This window comes from Magnolia sinica, chromosome 4, assembly GCF_029962835.1.
Source record: "Magnolia sinica isolate HGM2019 chromosome 4, MsV1, whole genome shotgun sequence".
NCBI classification, from domain to species: Eukaryota; Viridiplantae; Streptophyta; class Magnoliopsida; order Magnoliales; family Magnoliaceae; genus Magnolia; species Magnolia sinica.
In genome coordinates, this window is record NC_080576.1 from 96,260,205 (window position 1) to 96,278,689 (window position 18,485).

Consider the following 18,485-nt stretch of genomic DNA (forward strand, 5'->3'; position numbering starts at 1 on the left):
TGAGAGGTTGGATGCCTAACAAACATTACACTGGACGAGGAAGTTTTTACAGGAGGGAGCTCAGTCACCATTATTTTCTTGTGATGGGATTACTTGAGATTAATATCTGTCTCATTTTTGTCCTAATGCCCTAAAATGATCTTAAAAAATAGGTGGACAGCATGGATAAAAACCATACATTACAGTGGACCCCATGGAGCCCCTACTTAGAGTGGGACATGGATTGCCTACTGGCTCCACCCGTCGCTAGCTCCGAATGGGCAATTCTGTGGGCGGGCCCACCGTAATGTATCTGTACATCCAAACCCTCTATCCCTTTTCTCAAATTATTTTAAGGCATCAAAACAAGAATGAGGCAGATCCAGCTATCAACTAGACCACACCAAATAATAAGCTTGGTTACATTAAAATGCCCAAAGCATTAAATGTCAGTTGCATGCAAGAGTCATATGTAGTGTGGACCTTTCGATCATTGGATCCGCCTCATTTTTGTTTTGATGCCTTAAAATAATATGAGAAAAGGGATAGAGGATTTGGATGTACAGGTATATCATAGTGGGTCTGCCCACAAAACTACCCGTTCAACGCTAGGGACGGGCAGGGGTAGTACGCAATCCATGTCTAATGCGTTTGATGCATGGGATTAGGTGGGATGGAATTGCATTTGGTCCCCGCCAATTTCACTTAGGGCGTGTTTGGGCAGTGGGATTAGAAGGGAACAGGTGGATGAAATTGCATATGATCAGTGCCAATTCCAATCCATGTTTGGGAAGAATGGAAAAGCGCTGTGCCAATTTCACTCAATGTTAGCAAGTTGTGTAGGTCCCACCATGATGTATGGGCTATATCCACACCATCCAGCCATTTTTTGAGATTATTTTAGAGCATGGGCCAAAAAATCAGGTAAGTCTACATCTCAAGTGGACCCCACCATAGAAAGCAATGGGGATTGAATAATTACCGTTGAAAACTTCTTTGGGGCCACATAAGTTATGGATCTGCTTCATTTTTAGGCCTATGCTATAAAATGAGGTTACAAAATAAATGAACGGTTTAGATATAACACGTGTGTTATTCTCAATAATTTTAAACGATGGTGGGTATATCCATTCAATGTACCATCATATTATCAACAAAGCATGAAATTAATGTTATCCCATGGCAACAGGGGACAATCCCTACTATGGGTAATAATTATGTTTTTTGAATCCCATCCCACCTAATCCCTTCTAATCCCACTACCCAAACAGGCCCTTAATGGTGGGGAAGAATGAAAAAGCTTGGAATTAAATTAGATAGAATTGCATTGGGTCATGTCCTAATTCCACTCCATATTAGCAAGTTGTGTAGGTCCCATCATGATGTGTGGGCTATATCCACACCATTCACCCAATTTTTGAGATTATTTTAGAGCATGGGCCAAAAAATTAGGTAGATCTAAAAGCTCAAGTGGACCCATTATAGAAAGCAGCAGGGATTGAATACCTACCGTTGAAAACTTCTTTGGGGCCACATAAGTTTTGGATCTGCTTCATTTTTAGGCCCATGATATAAAATGAGGTTACAAAACAGATGAATGGTTTGGATATAATACATATGTGTTATTCTCAATAGTTTCAAATGATGATAGGTGTATGCATTCAATGTACCACCGTATTACAATCATAATATGAAATTGAGCTTATCCATGGCAACAGGGGACGCGGATTAGCTCCTTACGGGTTGAGTAGCGAGACTCACTACCAAAGTGATGTCACCAAGTTCTATGGGCCCACCATGATATATATTTTGTATCCACACCGTTCATCCATTTGGAGAGACCATATTAAGGCATGATCTAAAGACGGATTCAGATCCAAAGCTCGAGTGGACCGGAGTGACGTCCACCATTAAAAAGTTCTAAGGACCACAAAAGTTTTCGATCAACTTGATATTTGTGTTTTCCCTTCTTTCATGTCTGAGTTAACATATGAATAGTTTGGATCTTAAATAAACATCATGGTGGACCTTAGAAAGGTTTCAACGGTGGGTGTCACTCTCCCCTCTGTTTTCTATGGTGGGCTCAACTCCAGCCTCAAGTCGCCTCATTCTTTGGATCATGCTCTAAAATGATCTCTCCAAATGTATGAACAGTATGGGTACAACACATACATCTTGATGGGTCACACGGAACTTGGTGACGTCACTTCAGTAGTGAGTCTCGCTACTCAACCTGTCAGTAGCTAATCCAGGACCATCCTTGCATGTGTAATAATTACATTTTCTTTAATCCCATCCCACCTAATCCTTCCCAATACCTAGAGAAAGGGGATTAGGCGAGATCCCACATCCACAGAGGTGGGCCGGATCCCTGAACGCGGTTTGAAAACAATCCATTTTAGGGCATGATCCTGAAAATGGAGTAAATTCAAATCAAAGGTGGACCATAATACAGGAAAGAGTGGTTATCTACTGTTAAAAGCTTGCCCCAGGCCACAAAAGTTTTGGATCAAGCTGATATTTCTGTGGTCTCTTTGTACATGCCTTTGTACCTTATCAACTGATTGGATTGCAAATAAAGTTTTTAACGGTAAGGATTTAATCACGACTATTTTCTCTAAGTATATTCCACCTAAGATTCGGATCTATTTCATTTTTGAAATCATTCACTAAATTGAACTGTCAAAATGGATGAACGATATCGATGTAAGGCACATATATCAAAGCGGGCCCCACGGGGATCCACCCAAACCGCTCCCCTGCCTAGACCGAGCAGACACAATCCGCTCCGCTCTCGCTCCCGCTGCCGCTCCATCCGATTCTTCTTGTTTCCATCTGTCGGAACGGAAGCGGAGAAACACATCTGTCATTAGCGGAAAAGGCAAGGGCAATTAAAGACCGAATAGTATTCACTGTTTGAGAAGGCCGTGCCGTAGAAGTCGGAATGAAATTCAAATTTAAATGAAATTGCGTTGAAATGAAATTCTGGCGGAATTGAGGATAGAATACGCTGCAGTCCTACGGAGTGGAAAAAACGCCCACACGGCATTTCCAAGAGAGACTCTTTTCTCCTTCTTCACCTCTGTTTCTTCACACTCTCTACAACTCAACAGAACCAGAACCAGAGCAGGCATTGCTCTCATTCATCATATAATAGCCGCTGTACTACTGAGAAAAGTTGCGCCTGCCTGCTCTCTTCGCTTCCCTTTTTTGACTCCCCACATAAACCCTAGAAAAGAAAAATCTAGGGTTTTTGATTGTATTGTATGAGAAAGGTCTGTGAGCTCCGATCTTAGGATTCAGGAGAAAATGGAAGAAGCTGAAGATCATCGCGGCGGCGATCTGATCCAACGGCTCCAATCTTCTTTCGGGACTTCGTCGTCTTCCATTCCAAAGCAGCCGCCACCATCATCGTCGGCGTCGGGTCGATTCGAGGTTCCTCATCTCAACACATCCCAAATCCGAGCGCCGTTCCGTAATTTCTCGCAGAATTTCAGCCCGGAGAGCAACAACAAGCGGGCTGGGATGCCTCCCTCCCACCTGCATTTCCCGCCTGCCTCTCCTTACTCACAGATCCCGGCTTCAGCGGCTCGGCCGCCGGCTCAGCAGTTCAGCCCTGCTCCCTCGCATTCCAGATCTTTATCACAGCCCGCGTTCTTCTCGTTTGATTCCTTGCCCCCGATGAGCCCGTCCCCTTACCGCGAATCGGCGTCTCCGTCGCTTTCGGATCAGATGTCTGCAGACATCTCGATGGAGGAACGGGATATGAACTCCCACACCCCGCCACCTCCTTCGCCCTACACGAGGGGGGCTGGGAGTGGCTCGGTCCGGGTCAGTGAGAGCCTCCCACCTCGCAAAGCGCACCGGCGCTCCCACAGTGAGATCCCGTTTGGGTTCTCGTCTGGGATCCCGTCTTCGCCCCCGGTTGCTCCGATCAGAGCTCAGGGTGGGGTTTTAGATCGGTCTGCTTCTGCAAAGGAGAATCTGGGGGTTTCGAAGCCAGCCCAGCTCGTGAAACAGGAATTGGATTGGGATAGAGATGGCGGTGATGGCAATGTGGAAGGAACGGGGGAGAGGAAATCTGAAGGGGAAGCAGCTGTGGATGACCTGTTCTCTGCGTATATGAACTTGGACAATATGGATGCGTTGAACTCTGGCGGGGCTTTGGATAAACAATGCAATGAGAACCGTGAGGATTTGGATAGCAGAGCTAGCGGCACAAAGACTGGGGAGAGCAGTGACAATGAAGCAGAGAGCAGTGTGAATGAAAGTGGTGGGAGCATGCATCGTGCAAATCGGAGTTCCTCGACAGAGAGGAAGGAAGGGACCAAACGGAGCGCTTGTGGCGATGCCAATGTGAATGTTGGGTCAACTCGTCATTGTAGAAGTCTTTCCATGGATAGCTTGATGGGCAAGATGAGCTTCGGGGATGAGTCACCAAAGCTGCCGCCGTCCGTGGGAGTTCAGGCAGGCCAGCACTCGCGCACCAATTCGATGGATGGGACTTCGGCTCCTTTCAGCTTGGAGTTCGGGAATGGTGAATTCAGTGGTGCAGAGATGAAGAAGATCATGGCCAACGAGAAACTTGCTGAGATCGCGTTAACGGACCCTAAGCGGGCCAAAAGGTGGAGTAGCTTTGACCTATATTCGTGACCTCAAGTTGGCGAATTCCAATTCTTTGTTGTTTTGGCTTGACTGACACATTTCCAAAAAGGAACACTCAAATGTTTAGTTCAGCATTTGCTCACTGCGCAAACTGTAAATGTGGAGGACACTGGATGGTGATTCATATCATTCATATGTTGGGCTCACCATGGTGGATGAGAGTTACCTACAATCTTTCCCCATTGGATGGCCCTAATTTTCTGCTTGGGCTCTCATCAAATTGGGATATTTGTCTTAATTGTCCACTTCATTGGATGGCTTGGGTCATCCAACATGGGATATATATCTTTCAAGGAAAAAAAAAAAAAGAAAGGAGAAAAATAGTGGATTCAAATCATTCATATGTTGGGCTCACCATGGTGGATGAGAGTTACCCTGCAATCCTTCCCCATTGGATGGTCCTAATCGTTTGCTTGGACCCTCATCAAATTGGGATAATTGGCTTAATTGTCCACTTCTTTGGATGGCTTGGGTCATCCAACACGGTATATATATCTTTCCGAAAATAAAAAAAAGGAAGAAAAAACAAATAGTGGATTTGTATCATTCAAATGTTGGGCTCACGATGGTGGATGAGAGATACCCTGCAATCCTTCCCCATGGGATGGTTCTAATTGTCTGCTTGGGCCTCATCAAATTGGGACAATTGGCTTGAATCTCCACTTCATAGGAAGGCTTGGTTCATCCAACGTGGGATATGCATCTTTCAAAATATTTAAAAAATAAAAATAAATAGGGGATATGGGCATGACCCATCCCATGATTGGTCCTTCCTGATTAGTGGCTTAGATTACTAAGAGGCAGGACCCCACTACAAAATTGCTTGATCAAGTGCCATTCAAATGCATCATTTATCAGACAGCCTAAAGTGACATCCCACCGAAATATTGGATCTCTTAATCTCAGGATTTTGGCAAATCGGCAATCAGCTGCTCGATCCAAGGAGCGAAAGATGCGGTACATTTCAGAACTGGAACACAAGGTGCAGACTCTACAGACAGAAGCTACCACTCTGTCTGCTCAGCTTACCCTGTTACAGGTCGGTTATTTGGGGTGTTATTTTCTCTTTATCTTTCAAAAAAGGAAAAAAAATCTCTTTTCTTTTTCTTTAAATGTAGCATAATTTTATTATCTTATCCTTCAAATTTCCTTCCAGAGAGACTCAGCTGGGCTTACCAGTCAGAACAATGAGTTGAAGTTCCGTCTTCAGGCCATGGAGCAACAGGCACAACTAAGAGATGGTAGCTTCTTCTCTTTTTATAACATGCATGCGTTGATGTTCCATGCATCGATTCTTAATGAGCCATTGATGAAGAGTCAGTGACTCAGTATAGCCTGAATTGGCTTGACCCAAGAACTAGAACAATGGCTATATAGTTTAGCAGTCTTAGGACCATGTTAACTGTGCATATATTTGTTATTGCGTAAAGATAGATCTCCCATTATTTCTCATTAATTTCAAAGGTGGTGGTCTTGAGTTTCTTGAGCTGACGCAATCCCAAGACTGAGTTGGAAACTAATTCACTAGATTAACTTCTCAATTGTTTGAATCCAAATTTCAGTGCCGGTCTTGCTCAAAGCTTCGAACATTTGAGAGAAATGGTCTAAAACCTGTGTATATGGTCAACTTCTTTGCAAGGTGTAAATCCTAGTGATCAACAGCCAGTTTTATCCAAACCATTCAATTATTGGCTCTAAAAGGTCTAAACATTGACATTTTCATCATTTTATAGATAACAAAATAGAGCTTTGCTGAGCCCACACACTTGTGCAGTGAGTGAAGCTCATGTACATGCCACACACCTGTGAGCATGGTGCAATCGGTCCAGGATCCAATCCATCCAACAGAACGGCACCACTATATTGATGCCCTAGCCTGAGAATCAGGTTGATCCACTGGTCAGGTGGGCCGCACTTTGCAGAACATGTTTACGGGTCTGAAAAACTTGGCTGAAGTTTTCTAACCCATCCACCTATTTCCAATAATGGGGCCCACATGCTGATTGGACCAGATTGTTTTTTGGGAAAATATGTATAAGGTTGGACCAACCTGATAGATGGATTAGATCTGGCAATTATGTGCCATGCTGGCACGTGTGGTTTGTACACAAGCTTTATTGCACATGTGTGCACACTTAGCGAAGCTCAACACATTATGATTTTTTTTTAATTAACCCAATCGTTCAAATGGGTCCGAATGTCAGATACCAGTTTAATTGCCATTTCATAGTGATGCAGTCCAATCTAAATGGTTTTTAAGTTCTTAAGCATGTGGAATCCAAATGAACCGTAAAAGGCTTCGGTTTTGTTGAACGCAGTCAGATTAGGCAATCTGGTTGTTTTTTAGAGCATTATTCGAACACTGATTATTTGAAGCATCACAGATGTGGGTTAGGAGTGGGGAACAAGGTATTCCATAATGGTAACGGTGGCCGTAATGGTCACCACCATTACCTTTATGATACAAGTTGAACGGCCAATACAGTCTCATTTTTTTTTATTGAAAAAAAAAAAAAAAAAACCGAAAAATCTGTATCTGCCCCTTAATGTTGAAAAAAAGTCTGAAAAACTTGTATCTGCCCCGTAACAAACCATTATGGGGTTGTTGTGGCCTTTGCAGGGGACATAATAGGCTGCTAACAGTGGTTACAGGTCTTCTTTTTTTTTTTTTTTTCTTCCTTTCCATAACAGCTGTTATGACCCCGTAACGTGTAATGTTTCATGTTTGCCACTGTTACCTTTGCATAACGGCCACACATCATGGTGGGGAAGCATCTGTGATGTGAGCAAGTATAAACAACTAGGAAGCGGGAACACATGCTTGAAGTGCAGATGACTCCTAGGTAGATGATTCTTGCAACATGGTAACAAACGCTGAAGATCTCTATAGATTAGATGGTCCAAAGCAAGTATTTACATCATTTAATAGTATTATTTTAGCTCTGTCATCTTTCATGTTTGTATCTTTTTGCTCTTGTGTTTTTGCTATATGTTGGGACTCGCCTTGTGTCTCATTTTCTCTTTCATATAGATTTTGTTATACAAAGATATTTAAAAGAGTGATTCAATATTAGTACATACCATGAATTGGAAGTTTCCAATAGGATATTGAGAGTCGTGGGACCTCAGATTCAATTGAATCGGTTGATTCAGGCTCCAATACAATGAATGCGAACAGATTCAAATTGATATGGCTGATATGAGCATCAAAATCTCCTTTTGCGCCCCATTTTTGCTACCTTTTCTGGGCTTGTTCTTGGAGGAAGGGGGATGTAGGGGTTTCGACTACTCCCTGCTAGACTTGAGTAAGAAAAATGGGAGTAGAAGCCTATTTTGATATATTGAAGCCAGAACCAATGATTTATGAAATATCTTTTGCATGTAAAAACATAGCTCATCTTGTTCTCTTGTTGGATTTTCATGTATTTCACCTAAGTAACACATATTAACAAATCATTCTTATCTTTAGCAAGGTTTGGTTGTTTACATGATTTTCATAATTTGGGTCTATTTTTCTTCCATTTTTGGCTCTTTCTATTTCTTTTTCTATTTTTTTTATTATTTAAACTTTATTATGTGTTTATAGCATGCTAGATTTTAGATCTACTTTGGTAAGCATAGATCTATGTAATTTGTCACTTAGTTAAACTCTCCTAGGACCTTTTCTTTTTGGGGCTCTTTGTTATTATTATTATTATTATTTTTCTAATTACCTCTCTTGAAGAGAGGAGAGTAGAAAGAAGTACTTTGGGAGAGGAAGTAAAAGTGAGATAGGGAGATTGAGTCTTTAGCCCTATTTTATTGATAATAAAACCTAGAATAAGTGAAACAATATGGTGTCCTGAGGGAGCACCGATAACTAAACACATCTAACCAATATAAGATATAATACATCTCAGGAAAATAAAGACAACATGCACATGCACTAACATTCTCCACAAGCAGGAGCATTGGCATCTATGTGCCTGGATTTTACACGATCACATGAAGATGAGCGGAGTGCATTGCCTTGGTAAGAATATTAGCTAGTTGAACTTTGGAGCCAACACAAGGAGTTGATGGGATTCCAGATGAGAGCTTCACAAGAACAAATTGGCAATCCACCTCAATGTACTTTGTGCTTATGAAAGATAGGATAGGCAATACGGGTGACATCTTGATTATTACAATGAAACAAAATAGGAGTAGGTACCTCAATAGGAATAGGTGAGAACATGGGGCCTGCATGAACTGATTGGCCACACTCACAGCATGTGCCATATCAGGCAAGTGATTGTTAGATAACTCAAGCTTTGCCCACTAGACAATGATACATGCTGGTGTTCGTTAGACGCTCGATTCTTTATGATGAATGTGATGATTTGCTTCTATTGGAGTATTGGTTAGATAAGCACCTAGCGCGCCATTCTTTGAGTAAGACAAGCATATTTTTGTTGCGAAATGAAGATCCCTTTCTTAGACCTAACAACTTAATTATTTTTTTTTAAAAAAATTGTTTTTGAGAGACACCTAACGGCTAACAACTTTGATGCCAGGAAAGTATTTCAACAAGCCCATATCCTTGATTACAAAGTTCCTTGCAAGGAAGATATTTATAACAGCTATTGCAGATTCACTCTCTTGTAATGACTATGTTGCCTATATAAATTGCTAGGTTTAGTGATGCAGGACAATTAACCTCTTGCTCTAAAAGCTCGAACTGATAGAGCATGGGGAATCAATCCCTTTATCTCATAGCCTAGGCCCCACATCCCATGGGTTAGGACCTCACTCGAACCCTCCGTATGGGCCCGACATCACATGGGTATCGCCTCACATGAGCCCCTCGCCTCACATCACATGGGTATCGCCTCACACAAGCCATCCGCCTTGCACGGGCCGCTCACTCCGTGTGTGCTCCTACATCCCACAGGCCACCCCACTCAAGCCCGGTGTGAAAATGTCCTGCATTAATCACCCCCGATGAGGAGTCTTGAACACGAGACCTACTCTGATACCACTTTGATGCAAGATAATTAACCACTTGCTCTAAAAGCTCGAATTGATAGAGCATGACGAATCAATCCCTTTATCTCATAGCCCAGGCCCCACATCCCATGGGTTAGGACCTCGGTTGAACCCCTCTCGTGGGCCCCATATCACATGGGTACTGCCTCACAAGGGCCGCCCACCCCGAGTGTGCCCCCGCATCCCACAGGCCACCCCACTCGAGCTTGGTTTGAAAATGCCCCTGCATTATTTAGTCGATGATACCAACAACCACTTTAGTAGGAATATGTCTATTACGAATGTCTGCATAGTATCTGTCTTTAGCAAGGAAATCTCAATGGAGCATCACTTCATGCATCTCTTTGGGATGGATTGGGTTTGATTCTAGTCATCCTCCGAGCATCTCATTGGCATTGGAGCCATGGGAAAAATAGAAACCATCTCTTACTAAACTTTGATTATTATGACTTGCAAACATGGTTAAATTTCTCATCAAGGTAACCAGTGACTAGGGAATGAACTTACTTCTAGAGAACTAATTAATTGTAGAAACTCTTCACTAATTTTTTCTCTTAAAAAATTTAAGAAAATTTCAAACTGATTTTCCTACTTGCTGAGACATCTCCACTATTTTGTGAAAACACTAGAAATCCTGCAAATGAAGCCAGGCCAGTTATTGAATCACTCGCCCTCATTATGATCATTGTTGTCAAAATCCTACAATTTACAATTTTAAAGTTGAAGCTTAGGCAAAATGATGTGAATCCCACTTTTGACGATTCTATGATTTGAACCCGATGATTTATGTTTTTTTTTTTGGGATGATGTCAGGGTGTCCCCACCCCATTTTGGAGGTGAAACTATTCCCTGCAGATGCATGCAATCACCCACAAACCAAGTGCATTGGGTAATCCCCTGGGGAGGCGAATCAATCTCGTGTCTGTGGGGAGTACACCCACGACGCTTGCCGTTCGCCCAAACCCTGTGTGGGTCTGATGATTTATGATTCAAATCCCAAAATTTACGAATGAAATTATACTTGTTCTCTTCTTATCTAAATTGTATTTGGCTTTTATTTTTTGTATTTAAATTTGTGGGGGGCATTAAGAATCATTTAAAACAAGTCAATTGTTTTGTTCTACTGTAAAGAAAGGGAGTTTGGAAATTGGTGTACTGGTGAGAAAATGGCTTCCCTAACCTCTTTTAGTAATTATAGAATATACAAAATATGATGTCATGAGGGAGCGACAAATTAAAATAGAAATTACTCTTAACACTACCCTCAAGCTGGAGCATAGATGTCACACATGCCCAGGTTGGCCAACAGATCACAAAAATGAGAAGGAACAATTTTGGTAAGATTATCAACGAATTGATGCTTGGATTGAACATGAGGTGTTGTGAAAAGAAGATCAAAGGTCTTTTCACGAATTAAGTGACAATCAACCTCAATGTGCTAGGCCCATTCATGAAAGTCTGGACTGGAGGCAACATGAATCATGGTGAAACTTCAACTTCAAGGTCTTTAAGTAGGGATTGAAGTCAAATGATTTGACGTGTAGCATGACCCATAGAGCAGTATTCAACTTCAACAAAGGAGTGGAGGACAACAAATTATTTCGTACTCTTCTAGGAAACTAGGTTACATCTGATTAAGGTACAATACCCAATAGTAGATCTTTGGCTATTAGGTGATCTGGCCCAGTTTGCATCACGGTATGCACTATTATGAAGATGACAAATATCTGAGTATGAAAGACCCTTTCGAGGTGAAGACTTCAAGTGGTGAAGTATCCAAGAGACGACGTCAACATTACGAGTAGAAGGAGCTTGCATGAACTAGCTCACAACATTAGCAACATACATGATATTTGGGTAGCTGATGCTTAAATAAACTAAGCTTTCCCACCACAGCAACGATACATGCCAGGTCTGTTAGTCCTGATTCTCAAGAATATATGTGATGATTTATTTCGATCAATGTATTAGTAGGACGTGAATCCAACATGCTGGTTTTTTGAAGAAGGTCAAAGGCATAGTTGAGTTGCGATATAAATATCCCATTTTTGGACTAAAGAACTTCAATTCTAATGAAATATTTCAGTGACCCTAGGTCTTAATATCAAAAGTGCCCACAAGGAACTTTATAACAGTGGTGATCTTATCAGCATTGTTTCTAGATATGATATACAGCCAGCATGGTTATATAGGAGCCAACTTTCCTGACAAAGATGGATTGGTCACATGAACTGCGCTAGAAGCCAATTTGAGAAATAGCTTGGTGAACTGCTCCTCAAACCAGTTTAAGCCCACATACAAGTACTTCTTCAACTTGCATATGTTGCCTTGGAATCTGGAAGCGAAAACCCAATGATAGAGATCCCTAGTCCTTCCAACATCTGTTTGATGTGCACGGGGGATGCAGAGCTGATTGATTACCATTTCATTTATGGCTCTTTTGCTCATAAGATATGGGAGCAGTTTCTAGATTTTTTTGATATTGCTTGGACAATGCTGGAGTCAGTGGAGGATCTCTTATGTGCTTGGCATGGAGGGGTAAGGAAACTTGGGAAAGCTATTTGGAGGCTTCTTACAATGGCCATTTTCTGGATCATTGTGTGGAACCAGAATAGTTGTTGCTTTCAGGAAAAAAAAAAGGACTTCCACGAAAGAAGTTATTTCCAAAATTAAAAGGGTTGTTTTGGATTGGGCTTCTGTTGTAAAAGCAGCAAACTCTGCTAGTCTTTCTTCTTTTTTTGAATGGTAGAGTTGGGTTGTTATCTTTTCCTGCCTTTCGGTGGGTGTCTTAATAAATTTTAGTTCTTTCTCTCTCTCAACACACACACACACACACACACACACACACACACACACACACAAAATGAAAGAGACATTTCCTCGTGAAGGTCGCCATGAAGAAACACATTCTTTATATCCAACTGGTAAAGAGGACAATAACAGCGAGCAGCCATAGATGGAAATCACACCAACTTGGAGCAAATGTCTTATTGTAATTGATGCTAAACTGCTAAGTAAACCCTTTTGCAACAAGGGGAGCTTTGTGTCGAGCAATGGGGCCATCAGGATTGTAGTTTAGTGTGTACACCCACTTTCACCCAACACCATGCTTGCCTTTTGGCAAGTCAACTAGATCCAGGTCCCCCGTTTGTTAAACTTTGTCATCTCCTCCATCGTAGCGGCTTTCTAACTAGGACTGGATCATGGATCTGCAACTTTAGAAGCAACAATCACTATGGAAACAGACGAAAGAAAAGCTTTCAAATAAAGAGAACTCATAAGTCATAAGAAACAAAATTGCTTATGGGATCAAAAACACTCGATTTGTATCTCTCAGGAACAACAAATATTTGTTTAGTTTACAAAGTTCTTTGAGAAGTTCAGACAAGGTTGGAGAAGGAATAGAGTCACGAACAAGAGGTTGATGAAGATCAGGCTCCGGCTTCGAGTAAGTGGAGAGTTGGTGGTTGGTCAGCTTAGAGGGTTGATCCTTGTGCTTTCTGCAAGTGTACACCTTGCAGATTTTTTAGTTGTTTTAGAAGAGGCTTGGGCTGGACTATCAACCATAGTAGGGAGAGGAAGAGTGTCATCACCTAAAGGGTCAGAGTTAGGTGCATTGGAAGAAAAGTAGGTAATATTCTTGAAGAACATGACACCTTTTGAAAATATGACTTTTTTGTCTTGGGGCGATAACACCTGTATCCTTTCTATGTGGATGCGTATCCTAAAAAGGCAAATTGACCTGCTTGTGGATCCTACTTTTGCACTACTAGCATATGGACAAAGCACCAATACTTGAACACCAGGTTTTAAATTCAAAGACGAGGGATAAGGATTCACGGCAAGTCAGGTTTTAAAATTTGAAGAGGATAACTATTTCCAGGTGAAGCTGATGAAATTCGTTTGTTTATATGAGTTGCAGTAAGAATTGCCTCACCCTCATAGATCTTTGGAACCATCATACCTATCAGCATGGATCTAGTCACCTCAAGGAGATGCCGATTTTTACACTCAGCAAACCCCATTCTACTGGGGTGTGTATGGACAAGACGTTTGAAATACAATGCCACGAGCACAAAGTAACTTTGTAGATCATGGCATATGAACATTCATTTGTTTATACGAGTTGCAGTAAGAATTGCCTCACCCTCGTAGATCTTTGGAACCATCATACCTATCAGCATAGTCACCGCAAGGAGATGCCAATTTTTAAACTCAGCAAACCCCATTCTACTGGGGTGTGTATGGACAAGACATTTGAAATACAATGCCATGAGCACAAAGTAACTTTGTACATCATGGCACATGAACAACAGCAAGTCAGGTTTAAAGTTTTGATGAGTTACTATTTCCAAATAAAGGTTATGGCGTCCCAGTAGATATTCGGAACAATCATATCTATCATTTTATCAAACAGTTTTACAATTTATGATACTGCACTTATATATCTCATAAGATATGTTCAGGTAACTTGAGAAGAGTTATCAATGCATGGAATAAATTATTGAACACCAGAAATAGAAGTAATTGGGGGCAGGCCCACGCGTTAGAATGAGCTAAACAAAAGGGAGCTACACTTTTATTTTCACAAACTGGATAAATCGTTTGACAATGTTTCATCTGACGACAACACTGAAACTAAAATTCCATGAAATTTATTTGGAAATAAAATGCTAAGGGTCCTAACAGTGATGTGAACATGTATGCACGCCAAAGCTGTATGCGCTCATCGTTGGTCAACACAGACTCAGGAATGCAGGCAGGAGTATCACTGACATCAAGTAGGTACAACCTCTGAGCTTCACTTCCATCCCCTATCCTCCTGGTTCACAAAAAGTCCTCCTGGCTCACAAAACCTGGACAACACAATGAAAAGAAAGAAAAAAATAAAATGTAACACAACGTTTAGTTGCTTGGTAAGAGCATATTGACTGATAACAGATTTGTAGGAAAGGATGGAGCATGATGAATGGAAGGCAACCGTGAAGATGAACTAAGTTGATAAGATCTTTTTCCAGATACTTTGGAGTAGGGCCATCAACTAGCTTAATACAATGTAGAAAATGCGAATTTGAAAGGGAGTTACCTTCCTGACTAGTTATGTGGTCAATGGCACCGGAATCAATGATCTAGAATGCAGGAGAACGAGATACGGACCTAGACACATGATTTGTAGATATACTTGGTTGATCACTTGTACTGTCAGTGGAAATAAAAGCTTAAAGACTGGCAACCTCTTGACGAGCTTGCTAATGGTGCTTTGCTTGGAATCAGCATGTTAAGCTCCTCTCAATCTCAGCACTATTAGCCTCACTCTTGGTCTTGGGACGAAGATGAGTTTGGAGATCATAGCAATGGCCACAGGTGTGTCGACAATGAACACAATGAGTAAATATGTTGTGGACACAATGACTAAATATCAACTTATCCCTGTCAACGTTCTGAGAAGTTGTATGGGGCTGCCCCTTTGTGGGAGGTCCCCGTGACAATTTGGCTCTAGCCATGGAGGCGTATCTCTCGGGAATGGATACATTGGATACCCCTGATGACGCATGGTGATGCGCTTCACTGTGAACATAAATAAACAGCCTTAAGTGAAGGTGATGACTCCCTTCCTAGAATGTGCAAACATGAGCCTCAAGATCTGGATGGAGCCCATTTAAGAATTCAAAATATCCTCTGCTTCAATAACCACTTGCGGAGTTCATCCGGAAGGACCACCGCTGGCACACAATAGTTTGATTCCTTCCATCGCAGGTGAAGGGCTGCATAGTATATCTCAGTAGTTTGATTTGGCTTGCTACATGTTAGTAATCTCTCTATGTATCTGAAATGCACGGACTAAATTACTCCCAAATTTCTTTTGTTGGATGATCTTTGTTGGGCTCTTTCTTGCTGCCAATGATATAACCCAATTTCTTAAGCTCACCAGTAAAAATTTTGACCTTCAGCAATTAAGTTAGGTAATTCGTCCCATCCAACTTCATAGTAGTAATGAACCAATCCCTGGTGTGGGTCTTTCGTAGGCAGAACACTGGTCGAAGCACCTTTCATATCACCCATCCCTACAAAAACTCCCGTTGACACAACTAAGGGAAATCCAATGAATAGGAACGGAAACACAAACAATCAGGAAAACTAATAGCACTGCACCATCCGACAAGGCCATGATGGTTAGACAATGGGCATCATAACTCCCATGAATTGTGGATGTAATAGTCGGCACTGGGCATCAACCGAACAAAAAGGGCTACAAGTAATGGGCCTCAATGACTCCCACGAGTGACACTGCTGCTTGTGGCAGCGTTGGACACTGCTTGTAGTGGCATTTTGACTCTGCTGCCCCTGGCAGCACTGGATGCAGATGCTGTGGCTGTGCTGGGTGTTGTTCTTGCACATGACTGCACTGGAGGGGAAAAGGAAGTAAGGACAAGGGAGAAGAAGGGGAAGGGAAAAGGAAGCAAGGACAAGGGAGAAGAAGGGGAAGGGAAAAGGAAGAAAGGACAAGGGAGAAGAAGGGAAAGAAAGAACTAGGGTTGTGTGGAAAAGCTTAGCTCTGATTCTGTGTTATAGAGAAAGGTTTATTGGGAAATTGGAATGTTTTATGGATGTTTGGGATCATGTTGACCTATATGTATTGTTGTAATGTTGGTTGGGATTTGACTTCAAATTAATACAAATTTTTTACCCCTCACGTATCGCCTCATTAGGAATTTGCACCTTGTTACTTTGGCTTCAGGAATCAAAACGTGATTGCATTTATGCTTTTCGGGCAACACTATTTTTTTAAGTCATCAAGTTGGTGGCAATACTTCTTGGGTTGAAGTTGATATGTTAATTGTATCATATATGTAATTGATGATTGGGCACAATTTTGAAAAGCTCTCCCTTTTTGCTTTTGTTTTTTGTTTTTGAGTCCTTAAGAGTTCAGACTTGGAAAATCTTTTTAGATTTCTAATAATTTCATTATCGTGATAATGTTACTCTTTAATTATCAGTTGAAGTTCAGATTTTTCTTTTTTGGATAAGATAATTGAAATTCATTAAATTAGAGGGGAAGAGAATTCCAAATACAAATAATGACTATATCGAAACCTTTGAAATAACGAAATGAGTCAATGACCATATTTTGCTTGATTTCTATTAAAATAATATCAACCAATGTGTTGTCGTGATATATTCTACAAATTTACAAATTATGATGTGGAATGATAAAATGATGAATGTTTGATCATATCTTATTATTTCAGATGTTTCTCTATTTTGTGTAAAAGATTAAAAAATCTGTTTCTCAAAAAAAAAATAAAATAAAATAAAATAAAAAAGATTATAAAAATCCTATGATTTTGTGATTTGAGATTTACAATTTATGCTTGCAATCCTCTTGTGGTTTTTATGATCCAATTCTATGTTCAATAGTTATGACTGGCGGGGGGAGAGGAAAGCAAGCAAGCTGTATTGACATTATTAGTAAAATGCTACACTAGATGGAGTCATTCTTCTGATTCTTAGAGAGGTTATGAGATCATTTTATCCATGAAGGTTGTCTCATATCATTTTGTCAGTTTCAAGAGATACGACAGCCCACTGTTTATTTAAGATGCAGGTCTCTCGCCTTGCAATAATGAAATTAAAAGCACAGTATTGCTTTCTTAGCCTGCTACCATGATATTCAGTTGGCATCGTGTTCTGTAATGAAATGGCAACGAAATGTATGCTTAGCATTTGTGGGAAGTCTGGGCACTCATTTTGGGTTACATTTCATCTTCCAGTAACTGTACTGTTTTCTCTTTTCCTAAGATATTCATCGGTCAGCATGGTTATGTTTGTGTGCTGTAACATGCTTCCTTAGCTGCATTCCTGCTGTGTGTGCCATACATGGACTACATTTGGGAAACTGTGTTCTAATTCACATGGCAACACATGCAGCCCTGAATGAAGCACTAAGTGCAGAGGTGCAGCGCTTGAAGCTGGCCACTGCAGAGCTCGGAGAGTCTCACCCTTCTAACAACTTGGGTCACCAGCGTCCAGTTAATCCTCAGATGTTCCAGCTGCAGCATCAGCAGCAACCTATGCAGCTCAACATTTATCAGCTTCAACAACAGCAGCAGCAGCAGCAGCAGCAGAATAACAATGCAGCTACAAAACATGAATCAAACCAGTAGGCTGAGAATGGACCATTCTGCAGGAGCATCATGGAACCCAATTCTGTGAGTCTGTTTGTTGTTGGTGTCATGTGATTCCGTCTGCATTTGTGTCAAGAACTCCAGGTAATTACTGAACCCAATCATACCTCATCTGTTTATCGGCTCTTATAAGTTCAAGAAAAGGTGGTGGTAATGCCATTGATGAAGTTTACATATATGTTATTCGTATTGTTGTTGTGATTATTGTTATTATTTTTTGGGTAGGCACATTTGATTTGGATGTAAACGTTATGTTGTGGTGGGCCCTACATGTTTTATTAGTTATGTACCGAGTCTTTTGAACTAAGGGGATTTAGCTTAAATCCATCCTTTAGAAATGACTTTTCATATTCTTCTTTCCTCTCTTTTAGAAATCCATTACAAATTTGAAGGGTTTATTGTTTTTGCTGTAGTGAAGGGAAAAGGAAAGGATAGACAGAAATGCTCTAGTGGACTGTGTGCATGTTGTGCATCACCTATCTAGACCATCTATTCAGTCAGTCAGTACACCTGCTATTATGCAAAAAATGCAGCAATCAAAAGGTCCTAAACAGCTGTGACTGTACCCATCTTCTTGGAATGATGTTCCCCATCCATTTTTGCATAACACAAACTGGATGATCTTGATCATCTAGTCCGTATGATTTT

At 41.1% G+C, this 18,485-nt stretch overlaps 1 protein-coding gene across 1 annotated transcript; it reads left to right on the top strand.

Moving 5' to 3' along the window:
- The first annotated feature begins 2,994 nt into the window (after nt 1-2,994).
- Nucleotides 2,995-18,235, top strand: LOC131243430 (bZIP transcription factor 29). Its single transcript, XM_058242793.1, has 4 exons — nt 2,995-4,604; nt 5,551-5,683; nt 5,801-5,885; nt 17,581-18,235. The coding sequence occupies exons 1-4, from the start codon at nt 3,289-3,291 to the stop codon at nt 17,814-17,816; spliced, it is 1,770 nt and encodes a 589-aa protein (XP_058098776.1). The 5' UTR covers nt 2,995-3,288; the 3' UTR covers nt 17,817-18,235.
- The last annotated feature ends 250 nt before the right edge of the window (nt 18,236-18,485 follow it).

What these genes read in the sequence shown, in the direction of transcription:
- LOC131243430 (XM_058242793.1), top strand. Translation starts at nt 3,289, where the DNA reads ATGGAAGAAGCTGAAGATCATCGCGGCGGCGATCTGATCCAACGGCTC. An exon ending in GACCCTAAGCGGGCCAAAAG is followed by an intron (nt 4,605 to 5,550) that starts GTGGAGTAGCTT and finishes TCTTAATCTCAG; the next exon opens with GATTTTGGCAAATCGGCAAT. An exon ending in ACAGGCACAACTAAGAGATG is followed by an intron (nt 5,886 to 17,580) that starts GTAGCTTCTTCT and finishes CAACACATGCAG; the next exon opens with CCCTGAATGAAGCACTAAGT.